This window comes from Acomys russatus, chromosome 15, assembly GCF_903995435.1.
Source record: "Acomys russatus chromosome 15, mAcoRus1.1, whole genome shotgun sequence".
In the NCBI taxonomy this organism is placed as follows: Eukaryota; Metazoa; Chordata; class Mammalia; order Rodentia; family Muridae; genus Acomys; species Acomys russatus.
In genome coordinates this window covers 49,828,623-49,850,599 of record NC_067151.1, presented here as the reverse complement: position 1 = coordinate 49,850,599, position 21,977 = coordinate 49,828,623, and the positions used below count along the sequence as shown (strand labels likewise).

At 40.1% G+C, this 21,977-nt stretch overlaps 1 protein-coding gene across 1 annotated transcript in view; it reads left to right on the top strand.

The window, feature by feature from the left end:
- Golim4 (golgi integral membrane protein 4) overlaps positions 1-4,108 on the top strand; it is an 86,225-nt gene extending 82,117 nt beyond the window's left edge. The window contains 2 exon segments of the mRNA XM_051157308.1: positions 3,053-3,124; positions 3,528-4,108. Of these exon segments, the coding sequence (XP_051013265.1) occupies positions 3,053-3,124; positions 3,528-3,677 (222 nt within the window). The 3' untranslated portion in view covers positions 3,678-4,108.
- The last annotated feature ends 17,869 nt before the right edge of the window (positions 4,109-21,977 follow it).

The window sequence follows — 21,977 nt, the reverse complement described above, 5'->3', positions numbered from 1 at the left end:
TATTTAACACCTTTATTTTATGCATAAGAAATTTGAGCGTTATAGAGGTCAGTTAAGCTTTTCAATAATTTGTAATTTATTGTTGAACTACAGCTTACCCGGGCTTGACATGAGTTTGACATCGTTAAGAATACCAAGAATTGGAAGCGTAGAGTTTTAATATGGGAGGCTTCTTGGTGAAAATTAATAGAGAAATGATGATAGAACCAGACAGTCACCATGTTGTAACCTTTCAGTAAAAGCAAGCAGCTGACATAAGACATGGTTATCAATGATTGATGCCACTACATGAACAGAGGTCAGGGAACTTTCCCTTGGAGTGACTGGGCTGTCACCATCTGAAGTCTGTGACCAATCACAACCTTACTGTAATTAGGGCAAACACATACAAGGTGCATGCTGATAAGATGAAAATAGGCCTCTGGACTGTCTTTGTACGTGCTCACTTTAGTTTCCTCTCACATTTACCACTCTTTCCATGTCCTCATGAGTCTTCAGTTCTGTATTTCCCACCACACCTCAGCCCTACACCTGTGCTTAGAATACAGCTTCTTTTTGCATCACTGCAGCTGAAAAAAAAATCCACCACTCCCCAAGCATGTGTGCATGCGTATATATGTATACATACGCATGCACACATGCATACATATAATTCCTTTAAAGTTTAGAAATCATAGAGGATACAAATATGGTCATGTTGTGATAAATGCCTCTAAGAGTCTTAGTAAATGATTCTTTGCATTGGCATGCAATTGAGAGTCTTCCTAGTGAACACTGGTTTCCCTGCATGCTGAAACAGATCTGTAATCATAGCACTCCAGGGGCTGAGACAGAAGAATTGTGAATTTTAGGTGAGACCCTGTCTGAAACCAAAGCACAATAACAACAAGAAATTGACCTTGCTGTTTATATTGAAAGAAATGTTCAGAGATAAGGCTTTGGTGCAGGTTTGTCTGACCACACAGTATATGTCAAGAAATGAAGACTCCAATAATATAGCTTGTTTTGTAATTAAAGTTTTATTGGAGTAGAGCCAGGCCTATTTGTTTGTGTATATTGTGTATAACTGTTTTCTTCTACATGGGTTGAGTTGTGTTGTGTGTGAGAGGCAGAATGGTTGAAGAAGGCTGAGCAGTTACTATTCCCCACTTAGCACAGAAGGTTTATGGTTTAGGGATTTTTCTCACTGTACTGCACAGTTTCTAAGCATTTCTATTCTCAACTAACTCACATGTAGACAAGTAATACTTTCCTCATTGAAGTTATAGAAAAGTTGTCTTCGTCTCTCCAAATTAGCAGGAACACTTGACCAATTTAATAACGCTTCAGCTTGTCTGACCTGTATATAATCGGGAGTATATGTTTCCACCACCCTCACCCCAATATCCTGTGGATTGTCACTGTGAGATTCTGCAACTAATGGCAGAAGAGATGTCATGGACCATTAATAAAGCCATAAAGCGAGGCGAGGGTATCTTTTAGCTCACTCTAACAGGAACTGTGAACACAAAGGATGCTCTATGCCTCTGACCTAATTATTTGAAACCAATACAGTTTAGTGGCTTTAGGTCCAGCTGAGAGTGGAATGACTAGAGGAGACTCATGGAGCTTTCCCTCTGGCCTGGGTATCTGGGAAGCAGCATCGTTGTAGGCTACAGATAGGCTAGCATCTGTCTGCAGCTCATCAGGTGACTGAACTATTCTCATTTCCCTCATCTTGTGTGGGTACTTTGAGGCAGTGTCTGATCTGCTTCTACTTGGTTTTGCACACTGGCAACAGGTACTCCTCTCAGTCTCCCTCCATCAAACCCCTTAATCATAACCTTAATTATATGCAATGATTCTAGAAGAGACTGGTTTGGTAAGAGCCCAGTCTTTTCCACCAAACTGATGTTCTGAGACTCAGCAATATACGCAAGTGCCTTCTGCCTTTTGGGATATATAAGGTTTCAGAAGCTAATAAGTCAGAGACTGTGTTATATAGTTCTGGAAGATGTATTCATTAGAGATTATTTAGTCAACATAGTTGGATGCTTTCTTTGATTTACATTTTGAGATTACAAACTTGAGACCAATGAAACAGTGATAATAGTGTACACAAAATAAAACAACTTCATACAGAAATATGCTAGGATATTAGAAACAGTGATTTGGGGGCCATTTGGTAGGATACTTCATAGAGAAGTTGAAATCATTTTGTCCTAGTTCCTATGCATTTTAGCTAGATAAATTTCTTCTTCAATGTGTCAGTTTTCAGCCTCATTTTATATAGACAATGGCATCTTCTGTGCCGATGGGGAAGAGATGCTTTTTGCATGTATTTGTTCATCTACCTCCCTGCTCACTTGTTATGTATTTTAAAAATTCGACTTGCCGGGGACATACCTGGTTACTGATGACAGCGCAAAAGACAGACTTGTAGACTTCTAGAGTTCTCCCCTCTGGAAAAGGAAATGCAGCAGTTTATAGAGAGCCGAGCCTCTGCCTGTTCACCTTGTGGAGTTAATCCATATCCAAATGAATCAGAAACTTGCATCCAGCTTTCTTTCTTTCTTTGAGATTCACTTGGAGTTTTCTATTTTTCCTTCTTCTTGATTGACAGTTTATGTATGTGTACAATGGATTTTAACCACTCACATCTCCATTACCCCTTCCCATCCTCCTCCCTCCTCCTGCTTCCTTTCCCTCTGGGTTGCTTCTTTTCAACAAGTCTTCCTCCTACTTAATGCCTTCCTTTCGGGAGAGGCCCACTGAGTCTAATTAGAGTTTCTTGCCCAAGCATGAGTGGGAGCAGGTGCATCTTATCAGTGGCTAAATTACTGAAGAAAATGACAGCCGTCCCTCCAACAGGCACTAACTGCCAACAGTTTCTTCAGAGGTATATAGCACACCGTTCTTCACACATATTAGATAAGTCAGATTTTTATCTTTATCATCTTCAACTTTTTTTTTTAAAGATGTGCTGTTCTGAATGAATGTCATGTGAATTGAAACATTTTATTGCAAGTGTTTAATCGGAAAGTTATCACTCAGTATTTGTGGTGTGTTTTAGGTTCAGGAAGATTTGACTGAAGAGAAAAAAAGAGAATTGGAGCATAATGCTGAAGAGACCTATGGTGAAAACGTATGTTTATTTCTTTGCACATGCATATGTGAGTGTATGTGTGCCTTCATGGATATGTGTGTGCAAGAATGTGTATATATATATATATATGTATTGTATGAATATGGATGTTTTCCTATACTGCCCTGGAATGTCACATTTACACATATAAATCACATACATACACACAGGCAAGGACCTGCACCACTAAGACTCTGCCATATTTAGCAGGCCCACTTAGAATCAGGAATTTCCAGTTCTCATAACTGGAAAACTGAGATGCTGTGGCAGTGTTGTTTGTGAGTTTATTTTTCTTTATGTCTTTCTGTCCTCCAAAATGAATTACTTTGTATTGTTTATGAAAGAATTATCCGTCATGGACTCTACATCCCCTCTTAGTTACTTTCTTCCTTTGATATTTCAGCCTGATGATAAAAATATTGATGGTGAGGAACAAGGAATTCAAGACGGCGTCCATCCCAAAGGAAAAGAGGAACATTATGAGGAGGAGGAAGATGAGGAAGAAGATGGGGCCGCTGTTGCTGAGAAATCACACCGTCGAGCTGAAATGTAACTGGACCCAGTTTCTAGACTCTGCTCAGCCAACACTTTTTTTTTCCAAGCTGCTCTAAAACAAACCCCGCCTACTGAATTCTAGAGTATTTAATTACATACAAAAGTAAGGGTTTAGACTTTTTTTAACTTTTATATTAGAAATGCTATACATTTATATGAATATATTTTGATACCTTAGATGCAAACTTCTTTTTATAGTCAAGTTAAAACATGGACAAGAAGAAAAACAATCAGACATGCCTTCGGGTCTGAATCTCATTTCTCAGAGATGGTGTGATGTTGTGCTTGGCTTTTGTGCATGGCTCAGCTCATTACTTTTTTGTTTTCTGGCTTCCGGGTAGTCTACTGTTTATCTCGGATAAAATGCAGGATTTGGAGAGAGAGAGAGAGAGAGAGAGAGAGAGAGAGAGAGAGAGAGAGAGAGAGAGAGAGAGAGAGAGAGAGAATATACTGGGAAACGCTGTGCAAATGTCAAGGGAATGACTGGTGGCCTAGTGGCTGCTCATTCACGTTCTTGTGCACAGGTCGGTTAGAAGAATATTTAGCAATGCTTAAAAATCACAGTTGTTGTGCTTGAGAGAAATCAAGTATGAAAGTTGAATAATATTAATGCCCCTATGAAATTATCTTGGACTCAGTCTTCTGTAATAGAGGCCAAATGGTCTGATATGCTTAGAAACTGACATAGTATGTGTGATGGCACTTCCTGGGTGAACTCCCAGTCTTCCTCATTTCTTCTCTAAAGTCTCTTAGTTATATGTTCATCAATATCCAGTTTCTACAGCATATGTTTCTCCCTTAAGTTCTGTGCCTTGGTATGTAACCATTTGTTTCACACTTATGGATAGGAAAGCATGCAATTATTTTTCAGAACTATATAGTTAAATATCCATAGCACTATAATAAACACCCCACCCTCAGCAGCTTTACTATTTATCCAGAACTGACCTGCCTTTGCTGATATACAAGGCATTTTGATGGCTATGAATAATAATACATCCCTTAAAAGAAAATTCAAAGTGGAAAAATTTCCCTGAAATGAGCACATATTTTAGTTTAGGTCATCAATATTGTTAAACACCCAGAACTGGGCTGGGCCACAATTCATCTGTGTGTGGTTTTTAAATACTACTTTCAAAATAATAAAAGCAAATTTCATTTTCTGCTATTACTGTTTGAATGTAATTTTACCTTTTAATAACCACACTCATGTATGGTTTTGATTTTCCCAGCTGAGCAATTGTGTATGTGTGCATAGAAAAAAGTGCTCCGCTCACATGTAGTTTGGATTCCCAGTAACCACAAATAAAATCTCATCTTTATGTATAAAAATCCCATATGTAATGTAAAATGTATAATATTGTACATAATACTCAGAATACAATTATTTTGGTAAATTAGTTTGTATTTTTAATGTCCCTCTTGCAGTATTTAATTATTTGAAACATATTGAAACTTGGGTGATAATCCATAAAGCTATAAAAAGTTAAGGGTAAGTCTTTTAAAGCATATGATTTCTTAGTGGTTTGCTATCTATAGTTTTTCTTTATAAGAATATAAATAAATGAATTATTAAATACCTTTCCCAAACTGCTTCAGTTTTCGTTCTTTTTTCTGCTTTGGCGCTTGACTTCTTGTCTCACAACCCCCTACCTAAAGGAGACGCCTTTAAGCTAACTTTGGGGCCAGAAATAAAAATGTTGGACTAGAAAAAAATCTGTGAGAACATGAATGTCACGTTCACAATTCATGTGTAAACCACTCCATTAAAGCAATGATCACAAACCATTCGGGAATATCTCTAGCACTTTGTTATAAGAACATTCTAGAGAGAACTAAATCAATTGACCAGAACAGATCTAAGTTATCAAGTTATCACTTAAATTTTTCTTGCCAGTTAGTCTCTATCTTTTGGTTGGCCAAAAGTTAGGGAAGGGCTGGAGACAGGCTTCAGATGGTTCCGGGCATGCTCTGCCAGCCTGAGGACTTGAATTATATCCCTAGCAACCCCACAAACATGCCAGGTGCACCTGTCATTTTAGCATTAGGAAGGTGTAAACCGGGGCATCCCTGGGGCTTACAGGCCAGCCAGTGTAGCTGAATCAGTGAGTTGCAAGTTGAGAGAGAGACCCTGCCACACAAAAATAACAGGATGATGAATGATGACGCCTAATGTGGATTTTGAGCTTCAACATACACAGAAGTCAAAGTATTCCATGCCTGTGCGTTTATGAGAAGCATCAGAAAGCACTCAGTTAGGCACATGTACAGCATAGCACAAAATAGCACAGATGTAAAGGCTGGTTATTTGCAAGAGTAATAGACAAGATCTAGCAATATAGAGTATAACCTCAGCCACAGGCGCCACTGACTCACTCTTACCAAGGTAAATGGCTTACATGTATTCACAGGGAGGGAAGTAGGTGACATGGACCCTCATCAATTCCTGTTACACCCTTAACATGGATGAATTTTCTCTTAAAGTTGATGGAACTGCCTGTGAAACACTTAACATTGTTTTCCTCTTCTGAAGTGTGTTTGGCTCTTTGATCATTTTGTGATACAAATCATATGGCCGGTTGCACAGGAGTAGGTGGTGTGCTTCCATTCAGATATCTTCCTGCAGCAGGTCTATCTGTCCCGTGTCTCCTTCAAGTCTACTTCCTGGCTGCTCTTTCAGTCAGTGAGATTGTTTCTCACACCTCCCCTCTTCAATGGGGTACCAGAGACCCTGTCCCTGTTTGACCCTCCTCCCAGGTCTCATTCAATTTCCCAGCCTAAGTTTCTATGTCCCATTCTACTTCCTCCAAAGTTATAATTTTTAAAACTGCAGTAGTTTGTCCCTGATAAAACCTACTCCTTTTTCTAAACTGTGTCTCCTTTCACTACGTTTCACCAAATAGAAGCATGAAGTCCAATCCTTAATTTGGGCTTTCCACCCCACAGGCTACTACCAACATACCTTCCATCTGCCCACTGTCTTGGTCCAACCTCCACTCAATATTCACATAGAGAGCTTACTTGCTTCTTTCTTCACCTTCTTCTTCCTAATCCATAAAGTCTGAACCAGTAGGACTTTAAAGATAAGCTTAACATTACTCCATTGTGCAATTATTTAAGAAATTCCCATTGTTTGTAAGAAAATCCCAAACCTTTGAACATGGTCTACACAATTCTTTCCTTTTTTTTTTTTTTTTTTTTTCACTTAGTAACCATTTATTTTTCTCTTTTTTACATATAAATACCTACAGCAAGAAGATCCACAAAATAATCAAATTGTATAAATGTTACATGCATAGTTTTGGCTATTCATATTTGGCATCTTTGAAGAGAACATCTTTCCTATCATGGGGTGTCTAAAATTCTGAATGTGAATCAATATCTACCATATCTCATCTTTATCAACTTAAAACATCTAGACCTAAAAACATCTTAACCCCTAAGCAACTAAACTTCATTGAAAACTAAACTATATGGTCTTCATCCCCATCAGAGACTTGGGAAGGAATTAAATTAATTATCTGAGTAGACATGAAGTGCAGGCAAGCAGCTTCCATAAGGAGAAAATGACAGGGACAGTTTGATGCTTGAACAGTCACACAAATCTCTCCGTAACATTGGAGCATCATCTTCAGCCTCTGGACCAATATATCTGACAAGCATACTTGTGAGGCAGGAACTATTGAGGAATTGCTTACCCTGTCTTAGCAGAGTATGGCCATCAACTTTGCCTGCATTCAGGCTTGCCCATTTTTAGGCATAATTCTGTCAGTGGTAAAAACAAGGACATTTGCCCAGTGGCTTGTTTGCCACATTTGAGGCCATCCTCATAAGGAGGTTCATTGATGTTCATCATTTTCTTTGAGGTAGGCTGGGTGTTGCCAGGAGACAGTTTATCTTATGGTCAAAGAATTTTTAAACTAATAAAAATATTAAATGCCATATTCCATAGGTCTCTGGGGTTTTTGAAGATGTTATCTAAATATTTATCTTTCTATAGAATCATATTTATCTGTTAAGCCTAGGATGTATATTCTTGTGATAGAAATAGGCTAGTAATTCACATAACCATGACTTGGTCAACTAACAGCTAACTTGCATTACTTAATACAAGCCCCAACTCAAATGTTCAAGCTGGTAACTAACTTGCTTTCTTATATGAACTACAATAAGTATTGTTTGTCTATGTCAAATACATCTTCCCCTGATTATCTGGATAACAGACCTTGGCTCTGCTCTCTGGATAGGAAATTGACCAGCAGAGCTGATGATACTACCCCATCTATTTGCAAAAAGCACATGATCCAGGCAGGTAATTTACTCAACACATACCAATTTGATTTCCTCCATGGGATAGTCGTGTTGGATGGCAATTTCAGTATGATATTCCTGCACACATTGTAACGGTGTTTACCAAACACTTTCTTTTCTAGGATATTAGCAAAACAAGCAGCCTTCAAAACTAAAGATGTAGCCAGAGAGTGGATTTGTCTTCTGATTTGCCTTCAGGCCAACATTTAGACAAGTTTGCTAGAAAAGCCTTTATAAAATGAGAGTTTCCTAAGATAGGGGATGATACATTATGTCAGGAGATTACAAGGATGCAACGCATACTTAATCCTGTGACACATGGAAGGGAGGGAACTGGGCTGAAGGTGAAGCCAGTTTGACCCAGCTGTATGGCGCTTTCGTTTGCTGGATGATTGCTTTGGGTCTCACCTTAGCTTCCATTTCCTTTGGGAACTGAGTTGTCAGTTGAAATGTGCTTAATGAACAATGCAACTCACAGAGACCTGCATCGAGCACTCATTGCCACATGGTGAGCGCTGATGGACACAACACGCTGAAGTAGAAGCATGGATGTATTCTTATAAAACTTCACGTGAACAGAAAACAGAGGTCTGGCCTGGCAATTATAGAATGCTAATCTATGTGGCCAAAATATATGCTAAACAGTATTTCAATAAGAAACAAGATTTTGAGGTCTTAGGTATGGATTTCTATTCCTTTGTTATTATATTCTTTCTTTTTTTTTTTAAGTTGGCAAATACTCAAACAGTTTGTGGGCTGCTACATCTGTACACATTTTAAATAATTGGAAATGAAATATTTTTCTCCTTTACCATCTTGGCTGACCTTGTACTCCCCATTCCATGTATGTTACTAATGAAGCTTGAAATTAAATGTCATTTCTGTTTATCTGTTAACACGTTTCTGCTTTTCCTTTAACACATATACAGTCTTGCCCAGAACAGTCATGTCTTCTAAAGAACTGGTTCATTGGACAACATAGGCTTGAGCAAGATGAAATGATGTCTTTTGATTTGGTATGTCTTTCCTCTCTGAAGACTTAAAATATGGGTAACAACTGTATTGGATAGCCTACTCACTACAGCTCTGAGAGCTTTTGGCTTTTGTGAATATTGGGTTTTTGTTAAGTTCATGTACTCTACTAGAATTTGTCATTTAAATTTTCATTGATTTTTTCATTTTAATTTTGAGACTTGGTCTTGCTAAAAAAAATCCAGGTGGGACTTGAACTTTCGATTCTCCTAACTTTAGCCCTCTAGAATTGCAATACCTGGGTGTGGCTTATATATATGTGTGTGAGTATCTGTATTTGTTCATGCATAGGGCCAGGTCAGTAGGAACGTGCATAAAAACATGTGTGCACATATATGTAGAGTTCAGTGGACAATTTCGGGTGTCATTTCTCAGGAGTCCTCTACATTGGTTGCTTTCATGGGCCTGGAACTTAACCATGTAGGCTAGCATAGCTGGACATTGAGCCCCAGAGGCTTGCCTGTGTTTACCTCCTTAACACTGAGATTACATGTGAGTACCACTATGCCTGGGATTTTTTAATATATGGGTCTAAAGAATCAAACTCAAGGTCTTATACCTGTAAAGCATGCACATTACCAATTAAGCTATCCTTTTTGCCCTACCTTGGGCATACCAATAAATGTAGTCTAAATATCTTTTATAACCCCCAACCCTAGCCAGTTACATTTTTTGTTGGTTTCAAAATCTGTTGTGTTGCAGAACTTTCATGGACCCACATGCAGTTTGAATAAAACATGGGACTTCCTTAAAGTTTATAGTTGGCCTTTAGATGGAGGAGTCTCTCATCTAAACTTACTGTAACTTCTTTGCCATCTCTTTTCCCCATGTGGTTCCTACTACCTGCTTACAGCTCTGTTCTATCCCTTCTTCTCTCTTCTGTCTCTCTCCATTTGCCTGGCCTTCTTTCTTGGGCCTTCGCTCTCTGCCCAGAAGTGAAGTACTGCCCTGCCTTCATCCGCCAGCTCCTAATTATACAAAACCTATATTCCTATTTAAACCAATCAGCAGCAAGACAACATAATGCATCTCTTAGTTTTGCCTCTAGGCAGTGAAGGCTGCTTGACCTTCATCTTTGGTGCAGTTAAGAAAGGACAAACGTTTACAAATAGAAAGCCAGTGATAGGCCATAGAAATTACAGTGTCACAATCCTGCCAGCACTTAGCTCTCAGCCTGTACAGAATAAACAATTGAAAGTACAGGGACACACCAATGCTGTTGAGGAAATCTTCTGCAATTTAGCTTTCCTTCTCTTGAGTGTGTAAAACCTTTGTTTATTGATAAAAAAATAAAATTTAATAGCATCAAACATGTGGGACTCAGAGGTCAGACTGTAAAAGATAATGCAACACCCTTCCTCTGGCTCTTGGATCACTACCAAAGTGCCAGCCACTACATTCCATGCCTAGGCTATTCAGCCAGCCTTCAGAAAAGCTCTCCCTCCCTCCAACAGAAAGGAACTGACAATGGCAGCACCAGAGAACTGGGATCCAGTGAATTCTTAAAATCCTGACAAGCCCTCAGATTAGATTGTATGTCAATTTGATTGTATGTCGTCAGAAACTCAGGTAGAACAACTTAGAAAAGTCATCTTAGACTTCTGTAAATTTTAGAGAATTGGATACAGAGCAGTAGCTAAAACATCTGTCTTCTGAGCAGTTTTCATAACCAGGGGCAACAATGACTGTGGTGTGGCCCAATGAACTGATAAGTTTAAGCTAATTTATTTGTTGAAAAGTATTGGATGATTTTAATAGATATTGATAGTGTCTGGAGTTTACCTATACACTTGATAGTTTTTGTTTGTTTTATTTTTGGTTTTTTTGTGTTGTTTTGTTCAAGAGATTCCAAGCCCCTTTTCCATGTAACTAGATCAAGATCAATGAGAGAAAAACCTAACTGCTAGTATTTATTTAAAGAAAAAAAAATCATTCCAACAAATCATCATTGCAGGGACACTATGATTCTTTTTTGTTTTGTTTTGTTTTTCAAGTCAGGGGTTTCTCTATGTAGGTTTGACTATTCTGGACTTGCTTTGTAGACCAGGCTGGCCTTGAACTCACAGCGATCCACCTGCCTCTGCCTCCCAAGTGCTGGGATTAACCCCTATGATTAATATTCATCCAGCGTGAAGTTCCTAAATCTATGCTTTCCAGAGATGGTGAACCATCTCTGGTGTAAGCATTCACTAGGGTACCACTTTTGTTAATATCCCACATTAACTAACTACGCCTATCAACACACATATCCAAAGCCTCCTGTATGGACATACAACATTGTCTATGCTGAAGTATTTTAAAGTAAATTACAAACTCTGTAAACTTGAACTATAACTGTCTTTTGCAGATTCACATTGGGGAATTTCAGCATACTGCATGGGGTAATTGTTTGAGCCAAAAGTCCTCTCTTAGTCTCCACTCTTAGAGGTAAAACACAAAATAGAAAATAGCATCACATAATTGCTTTGACTCAAAACATTGCTTCTCAAACCTATAAACTGCAGTTTTAAAAGAATAACAAAGAATCCCTAGAAGAAGAAGAATATTTTAGGTGTTTAATTTTATTTCTGACTAGAACCATGGAAAGAAATAAATTTATCATAAAACTATGCAAATATGTAGGTATGCATTATACGTGTGAAATGCAAACTTGAAGAAACAGTACTCTGGCCTTCTGTATTTTATTCGAGGTCCCCATCTTTGTAAGGCATCTTTGGAAAGGAATCCTGACTAATGTTTCCTGTGACATCTCTGCTTCTTCCCGTGGGGAGGCATTGTAGCAGCACTTTAATCACAGGTGACTCAAGGCTCTGCTTGTGACCATTAAACAAGCTCTTTGGGCCCACTGCCCCGCCCCCCACTTCCCGCTTGCCTTACTCAAGCTTAATGTTGACTTAATTGTAGGGCATTCGGACAAGGGTAGAGGGCTACTAAACCATCTGACCCACTCAATCCCTTTATTTCCTTCCCTCCTTCCATATTCTCACTGAGCAAGAAGCTGCAGGTTAAAAGCTACTTCTTATCTGAGAGGCCCAAGGACTCCATCTGGCTATGTTGTCTTTCTCATTTGAGTAAGGAAATGTGCTAGTTGAAGCCTCATCAGAACTTTCAATGTGTGAAATATTGAAACATATCAGAGGAAATAGATTTTTTTTTTTTGCTCCCATGCTTTGACGTATTCTGCCTGGAAGGGTAAGAAAAGACTAGGTAGTTTGTTTGACAAAGACTCACATGGTATATACTCACTTATAATTGGATACTAGGCCAAGAGGCATGTCCCATGAAAATCTTCACTTACCAGGAGAATGGGATAGAAGTTAGGACATCCTATTGGGCCTCTAGGTTAGAGAAGTAGGGGAGAATGGGGAAATAGAAGGATCCAGAGGGTCCTAGAAACCTACAAGAAGAACATCATGATTGGTGGATCTGGGCCCACGCGTCCTGCACAAACTACTGCACGACCCAAGGACAATACATGCAGTAAACATCGAATCCCTACTCAGATCTAGCCAATGGACAGGACATTCTTCACAGTTGAGTGGAGAGCAGGTACTGACTCTGACATGAACTCTGGTGTCCCATATTTGACCACTTCCCCTTGGTGGGGAGGCCTGGTGGCACTCAGAGGAAAGATAAGCAGGCTACCAAGATGAGACTTGATAGGCTATGACCATATAATGGGGGAGGAGGTTCCCCTTGGTCACAGACTTAGGGGAGGGGAATAGGGGGAAAGCGGGAGGGAAGGAGGTATGGGACGATACAAGGGATGGGATAACAATTGAGATGTAACCTGAATAAATTAATTAAATAAAAAATTAAAAATTAAAAAAAAGAAGAAAAAGAAATAATTAAAAATTTTATTAGGTATGTATAAAAAAAAAAAAAAAGAAAGCTGAAATAATCCATGCTGACATGTTTCATCCATACCCTTAACCTTAAACTAGTCAGGCAGGTTTTGCTTGTATGGTTTTGACTTCTGACAAACTGTAAAAGCTTACAGTTTCTGGAAGGATAACACATCAGCCCTAGGAGCTTTCCTGATCCTTCAGTCCATGTCAAGACTTCCAGGGCAAATCTGGAGTTAGCAAACTCAGTTTGTTTGGATTATTTGCTAGAGAACTTCAAATACTTCAGAGGCATGCAAAAATACGCTCTGCACACATGAAAATAAATCACTGAAAATGTAGGTAAACACCAAAAAGTAGAACTGCAAGTCACTGGCAGCTGGGCTTTTTGCCCTCCTGATTGTGTTATTTCTGGCAAGGGCAGAGAAGGCATTTCTCCCAGCAGCCATTTCTGCTGCTTGTTCACACATTAACAGCAGGTCAAATTCCCAAGCATATGCTCTCAGTCCAACATCTGTTTAATTATGCTTGAACCAGACACTATTTTGAGACATGGAAGAAAACATTGTGATTTCAATGTAAAGGGTGTGGATCTGGGAGGTTTTAGGGCAGGGAAAATCATCACATAATACATTGTATTGGGGGAAACATCTATTTCCAATTTTTAAAAAGGGTGTGGCTAAGATTCTATTTTCATGAGGTCTCCATGGTGGTTTTTAAGTTGTAAAAGTGCATAATACATTAAAGTAGCCAAATGCATGAAGCCTATTTAGTAAGACCGAGAGTGGAAAAACCCTGGGGAAATGGTTAAGTTATACATTTAGGAAAGGAAGCAATAGGGGCCAATGGAGAGGACTGCAAGATAAAATATTGGTCTGTCTTACAACATGCATTTTATTTAATATGCAGACATCCATTAACGTTTTGACCTTTGGATAATTCAAGTTAGCTATATCACAAGACAGTCAGGGAAAGGTTCGGCTAAGTCTGAATGCCCTGGGAACATTTTCCTGGCCTTATGGGTAATATCACAGAAGATTATTGCAAATGTCAGTGAACCACAATAACCCCTGTTCTCGTTCTTTATTTTTCTCCTTCTGCTAACGAGCTTCCTGAGACTTAGAATTTTCTTGCCTGGTCACTAAGATTAGAAGACTTAAAGCTAACAGCTGTGGTCAAGCTGGATGGCGGAAGTGCTATAGCAGCTGAGCGAAGATGTCTTAACGAGTCCTGGTCATGCAGGACTCAGGTACTGCCGGGTGAAGATGCTATAGGTGCTGGTTGCCTGAAGATGTGAAATGAACAAGATTAGCAACAAGTCTAAAATCTGCTCTGCCTGTCTGTCTTGTGCAATGAAAAGTTACTGAGGTACCTTGTGCTTGGTTTTAAAGACTGTGTGCCTTTGCAAATGCTGGTTACCCCTATCCCCATACATCTTAATCTGGATGCCCATGGTTTTATCACAACCAGGGTCTGTGTTTAACTGTTTCAATGACATTATTCTTCACTCCTACTTCACAGTGGTATTCGCAGTACTCTGTGCCCCCCTTTTTGTAGCCTAACAGTTTCCATTTGTTCCTTGTCAAAGTCACACAGGCATGGACCAGACCAATAGAAGGGAGACGAGGACACTGATAGAGTCCCTCCCGTCAGCTCTAGGACTACAAATATCCCTGTTGTTGTTGTTGTTTCTCCTATAATAGGCCCACTAAATTGACAAATACCTCCACATGAGCCAGATCACACATGTGGAAATTAATCCTCTGGCATCCCCCTTGGCATAGTCTTAGCACTTGAGGTGACATGTGATTCCTACTTCCCAGCAATACTGAGCGTAGCCCACTGCTGCCTGCTTTCCTTCTCAATCAATATCCTAGGCTGGTTTACTAGTCTTCATGCAAGATGCTATGTGTACTATGGTTTCCTGACCATGTTCATTTTTCGATGTTTTCTATTTATTTATTTTTTTTTATATTTACTTGTATGTGTATGGGTGTTTTGCCTACATGTATTTCTATGGACCATTGCATTCCTGGTGCCATGAAGTCCAGAGAAGGATATCAGATCTCCTGGAACTGAAGTCACACATAGTCGAGCTGCTATATGGGTGCTGAGAATCAAACCCAAGTCTTCTGAAAGAGTAGTCAGTGTTCTTAATCACTGAGCCATCAATCTTTCCAGCCCTTTTTCATATTTTTGACATCACAAGGGTAATAATAAAAGTATGTTTACAGTAAGCCAAAATTTACCTCCTTTTTCTATTTCTAGGAAAGCAAATATTGTATGGCATGATATCAATAGTTTTTATGTAATATCATTATTGTGAAATAACTTGTTTAGTATAGATGTTTTGGTAACCACTAAGGATCATCACAGACAGAGTTAAATTAGTTCCATGAGAATTGCACCATGCAATATCAGTATGACATGTAGCTGAGAACTTGAGAGTAGCACTGGCGACTTTTAATAAAGAGGAAGCTCAACAGATTCCTATCTGTAAATGGAATGATGGAGATGAATTTGCTTGCACATTTCCCCTGGCCTAAAATTTGAAGAGGATATCATTTTAGCATTTTGCTGTATCACCATGTTCTTTTTATTGTTGAGAAATTATAGTCACGCCATTATCCTGGGTCTGAAAAATTAATGAAATATATATTTAAAATTTTTATTGTAATGATCTCACAAATAAAAAATTTATATTTTCATAGCTAAAAAGGGGCCATTCAGAGTTTATCTCATATTTTTCTTCCCATTCTTTCTCTGTTATTTTACATCAGGGACACAGTGCCAGAATACCTTTAGTCCTGTAGATGATATCAACAGCAGGCAAAGTCTTCTAGGAATTTAAGCACATGCAATTCCAAATGCAACATATTAAAAAAAGTCAAATAGCAAATATTACTTTTATACCAGTTGGGAAATGACATATTTCTTCCAGTTACCTGGAAATACATTTAGTCTCACAACTACTAATTATAAAAAAAAAAAAAAATCAAGAGATCCAAGATGGCGGCGAGCAGTGTGGACTGCGTTTGGAGGCTCCAGTGAACAATTCAGGGAATTGCACAGATTTCTGAGCCAGGAACACCGAGGTCCGAACATCACGGCAGCGGGAGTGCTCCACGGTTCGGAGGGACCAGGGTGCGGAGGACCTGCGTGCCCCTGCACACGGGAGGAGCGTGGTTTTTCTCTGATCGGAGCGGCAGCGGTAGAGGCGGCAGCACCAGCGGCACCAGCAGCGGCGGCTGAGGTTTGCAGCTCATAGCCTTCCGGTGGAGGCCATTGGTGTGGTGGCTGGTGGGAATTGCTGCGGGAGAGGGGACTCGGGGCAGGATTTGGGTCGCGTGGAGCCTTTGGACCCAGATTGGACTCGGCGGACAGTTCGGCCCCAGAGTCCCGGGTATTGGCCCGGCCCAGCAAACAATTCTGCCTGAGGCACTAACTCAGCGTGGCCATAGCTCCCCTGCTGTGGCGCAGGCGTAGTTGAGCACGCTGCTCCACACTAGGCACTACCTCAGCTCAGCGGCAGCTCCCCTGCGGTGACACAGTCTGGGCGGAGCACTTGGTTTTCACCACAGGCGCTAACTCAGAGCAGCCGCAGTTCTCCTGCTGTGGCGCAGGCTTGGTGACGTGCTCGGTTCCATCCTAGGCACCACCTCAGCTCAGCGGCAGCTCCCCTGCGGGGACACAGTCCGGGCGGAGCACTTGTCCCACCACTGGCGCTAACTCAGAGCAGCCGCAGTTCTCCTGCTGTGGCGCAGGCTTGGTGACGTGCTCGGTTCCATCCTAGGCACCACCTCAGCTCAGCGGCAGCTCCCCTGCGGTGACACAGTCCGGGTGGAGCACTTGTCCCACCACTGGCGCTAACTCAGAGCAGCTGCAGTTCTCCTGCTGTGGCGCAGGCTTGGTGACGTGCTCGGTTCCATCCTAGGCACCACCTCAGCTCAGCGGCAGCTCCCCTGCGGTGACACAGTCCGGTGGAGCACTTGTTCCACTACTGGCGCTAACTCAGAGCAGCCGCAGTTCTCCTGCTGTGGCACAGGCTGGACAGAGCTCTCGGTTCCACCAGCTCTAAGACTCTGGTTGGACACAGTGTACAGTTTGAATCCAGAATTCCTGGCTGAGATTGGTGGTCAGTTCGGGCCCTGAGTCAATAACTGACACAGCACGCACTTTGGGCCAAAAGGCCCTAGTGGAGCTTGGTGCGTAGTCCCAGCCCAAAAATTCTGGCTGGGCCCTGTGTGCATTTTGGGCCCAAAATCCCTAGCTGAGCTTGGCAGACGGTTCTGGCCCTGAGAATCTAGCTGAGTTCTGCCCGTGGTTTCGGTCCCAGTGCTCCTGGCTGGACTTGGCAGGGAACACAGAAGGCTGTGGATACCTTGGCCTGACCCAACGCTCATTCAGAGACCCAGAACAATTGCAGGATCCACAGCAGAGAGGGACTGAGGATCACTGGCTGTGAGAGACCAGAACAACAGGGCTAACCTCCTAACATCCACACCAGTGAAGCTTTGAGCTCGCAGCCTAGGGAAATCGTAAGAAAACAAGTGAATCTATCATCAGACACCCTCCATTCAACTCTGGAAGCTACCCAACAAAAACAAAGACGGCAAGATGTCTAAAGGACAACGAAAAAGCATACGCAAAAAACCCCAAAACAACATGGCGTCTCCAGTTTCCAGCTATCCCAAAGAAAACCACCCAGAGAACTCAAATACAACGGAAATACAGAAAATGACCTCAAATCCTTAGTAATGAGGATGATAATGGAGGAAACAAATAAAATTCGTAATCAAATGCAGGAAGAGACGCAGACAAACAGGTGAGAGACATAAAAGAAGCACATAGAGTGGAACTGGAAAAATTGCAGGAAAATGCAAACAACCAGATGAAAGAAATAGCTAAACGGTTCAAGCTCTGAAGACCTATAAAGAGGCAATGGAAGAAAACTCAGGAATATACAAAAAATCAGATGAAAGAAATAAAAAAATCAGTTCAAGATCTGAAAATGAAAATGGATTCAATGATAAACACACAGACAGAAGAAAAACGAGAACGTGAGACCTCAGAGAAGAAGGCGAGCAACACAGAGGTGAGCTTTTCTAACAGAATCCAAGAGATGGAAGAACGAATCTCAGGGCTAGAAGATACAATCACAGATATTGAATCAACCATTAAGAAAATGACAAATCTGGAAAACTCCTGACACAAAACATCCAAGAAATTAAGGACACCATGAAAAGAAGAAATTTGCGGATAATAGGCATTGAAGAAGAGAAGACATCAGACTCCAGGGCCCAGAAACTATTCTCAACAAAATCATAGAAGAAAATTTCCCCAATCTAAAGAAAGAGATGCCTATAAACATACAAGAGGCCTACAGAACACCAAATAGAATTGACCAGAAAAGAAAAACTGCCCGCCACATAATAATCAAAACACAAAACATGCAGAACAAAGAAAAAATATTAAAAGCTGCAAGGGAAAAGGGCCAAATAACATTTAATGGTAAACCTATCAGAATTACACCTGACTTCTCAGCAGAGACCATAAAAGCCAGAAGGGCCTGGACAGAGATCCTGCAAACCCTAAGAGAACACAGATGCCAGGCCAGACTACTTTACCCAGCAAATTATCAATAACCATTGATGGAGAAAACAAAATATTCCATGACAAAAACAATTCAACAGTACCTATCCACAAACCCAGCTTTACAGAAGGTACTAGAAGGAAAACTCCATCCAAAGGGTCAAGCTACAACCAAAACTACCCAGGAAATAGATAACTATCCCATGGCAAAAACACAACTACACAAACGCTCGACTGGAAACAACATCAAAATTAAGACTCTTAACAGTCACTGGTCATTAATATCTCTCAACATCAATGGCCTCAATTCTCCAATAAAAAGACACAGACTAACCGAATGGGTACATAAACAAGACCCACATTCTTCTGCATCCAAGAAACACATCTCACCCATAATGAAAGGCATTACCTCAGGGTAAAAGGTTGGAAAAAAATATTCCAAGCAAATGGTCACAAGAAGCAAGCAGGTGTAGCCATTTTAGTATCGAACAAAATAGACTGTCAACCAAAATTAATCAAAAGGGATGAGGAAGGACACTTCATACTTATCAAAGGTAAAGTCAACCAAGATGACATCACAATTCTGACATCTATGCTCCCAATACAAGGGCACCCACATATGTAAAAGATCTCCTAAAAAAGCTTAAACCACACATCGATCCCCACACAATAATAGTGGGAGACTTCAACACCCCCACTCTCACTGAAGGATAAGTCATTGAAACAGAAACTAAGCCGAGAAATAACATCATTAACCAATGCCATGGGTCAAATGGATCTAACAGATATCTATAGAACCTTTCACCCAAAACAAGAAAGAATACACCTCTTCTCTGCACCCCATGGAACCTTCTCCAAAAAATTGATCACAATCGTAGGTCACAAAGCAAGCCTCAACAGATACAAGAGGATTGAAATAATACCTTGTATCCTATCAGATCACCATGCTCTTAGGCTGCAATTCAACAACAACAGAAATAACAAAAAGCCTACACGTTGTGGAAACTAAACAACTCTCTGCTAATGACACCTGGGTCAGGGAAGAAATAAAGAAAGAAATCAAGGAGTTTCTGAAATTCAATGAAAATGAAGAAAACAACATACCCAAATTGTGGGATACATTGAAAGCAGTGCTAAGAGGAAAATTCATAGCACTAAGTGCCTTTAAAAAGAAATTGGAAACATCGCACATAAGCATCTTAACAACACAACTGGAAGCCCTAGAAAAAAAAGAAGCAGAAACACCCAAGAGGAGTAGACGCCTGGAAATTATCAAACTCAGGGCTGAATTAACAAATTAGAAACTAAGAAAACAGTCCAAAGAATCAACAAAACCAAAAGCTGGTTCTTTGAGAAAATCAACAAGATAGACAGACCATTAGCCAAACTAACTAAAAGGCAGAGAGACAGTATTGAAATCAACAAAATCAGAAATGAAAAGGGAGACATAACAACAGACACTGAAGAAATTCAAAGAATCATAAGATCCTACTTTGAAGGCATATACGCCACAAAATTTGAAAATCTAAGGGAAATGGACGATTTTCTTGATCAAGTTCACTTGCCAAAGTTGAGTGAAGAACAGATAAACAAGTTAAATAGGCCCATTTCCCCGACAGAAATAGAAGCAATCATCGATGGTCTCCCAACCAAAAAAAAGCCCAGGGCCAGATGGTTTCAGTGCAGAATTCTACCAGACCTTTAAGGGCGAGCTAATACCGATACTCTTCAAGCTACTCCAAAAGATAGAAATGGATGGAAAATTACCAAATTCATTCTATGAGGCCATAGTCTCATTGATACCTAAACCTCACAAAGACTCAACAAAGAAGAGAATTTCAGACCAATTCTCTTATGAACATAGATGCAAAAATACTAAATAAAATACTTGCAAAACGAATACAGGAGCACATCAAAGATATCATTCATCATGACCAAGTAGGCTTCATTCCAGGCATGCAGGGATGGTTTAATATACGGAAATCCATCAATGTAATCCATCATATAACAAACTGAAAATAAAAACCACATGATTATCTCCTTGGATGCAGAGAAAGCATTTGATAAAATTCAACACCCATTCATGTTTAAAGTTTTAGAGAGATCGGGGATACAAGGCACTTTCCTCAACATAATAAAGGCTATATACAGCAAGCCAATAGCCAAAATCAAAGTAAATGGTGAGATACTCAAGGAAATTCCTCTCAAATCGGGAACAAGGCAAGGCTGCCCACTCTCTCCATATCTCTTCAATATAGTACTCGAAGTTCTAGCCAGAGCAATAAGACAACAAAAGGAGATCAAGGGGATCCAAAATGGGAAAGGAGGAAGTCAAATTATCCCTCTTTGCAGATGATATGATAGTGTACATAAGTGACCCTCAAAACTCCACCAGAGAACTCCTAAAGCTGATAACACCTTCAGCAAATTGGCTGGATACAAATTAACTCAAAAAAGTCTGTAGCCTTCCTATACACAAATGACAAGCTTGCAGAGGAAGAAATTAGGAAAACCACACCCTTCACATTAGCCACAAGCAATATAAAATATCTAGGAGTTACCCTAACTAAGCAAGTGAAGGACTTGTATGAAAAAAATTCAAAACTCTGAGAAAGAGATTGAAGATGACCTGAGAAGATGGCGTGATCTTCCTTGCTCATGGATCGGGAGAATTAACATAGTAAAAATGGCCATCCTACCAAAGCAATCTATAGATTCAATGCAATCCCTATAAAAATAACTACACAATTTTTTAAAGACATTGAAAGTTCAATTCTGAACTTCATATGGAAAAACAAAAAAACCCAGAATAGCTAAAACAATCTTGTACAATAAAAGATGCTCCGGAGGAATCTCCATACCTGATCTCAAACTGTACTATAAAGCAATAGTACTTAAAACAGCATGGTACTGGCACAGCAACAGGCTGGTTGATCAGTGGAATCGAATCGAAGACCCAGATATGAATCCACACACATATGGTCACTTGATTTTGACAAAGAAGCCAAATCCATTCCATGGAAAAAGGATAGCATCTTCAACAAATGGTGCTGGTCTAACTGGAGGTCTATGTGTAAAAAAAATGAAACTGGACCCATATTTGTCACCTTGCACAAAACTCAAATCCAAGTGGATTAAAGACCATCAACATAAAACCAGAGACACTAACTCACTTAGAAGAAAAAGTGGGAAAGAGCCTGGAACATATTGGCACAGGAGACAACTTCCTGAACAGAACACCAACGGCCCAGGCCTTAATGTCACCATTAATAAATGGGACCTCATGAGGCTGAGAAGCTTCTGTAAGGCAGGAGACACTGTCAAGAGAACAAAGCGACAGCCTACAGACTGGGAAAAAATCTTCACCAACCCTACATCTGACAAAGGTCTAATATCCAAAATATATAAAGAACTCAAGAAATTAAACACCACCAAACCGAATAACCCAATTGAGAAATGGGGCTTGGAACTAAACAGAGAATTCTCAACAGAGGAGTATCAAATGGCTGAGAAACACT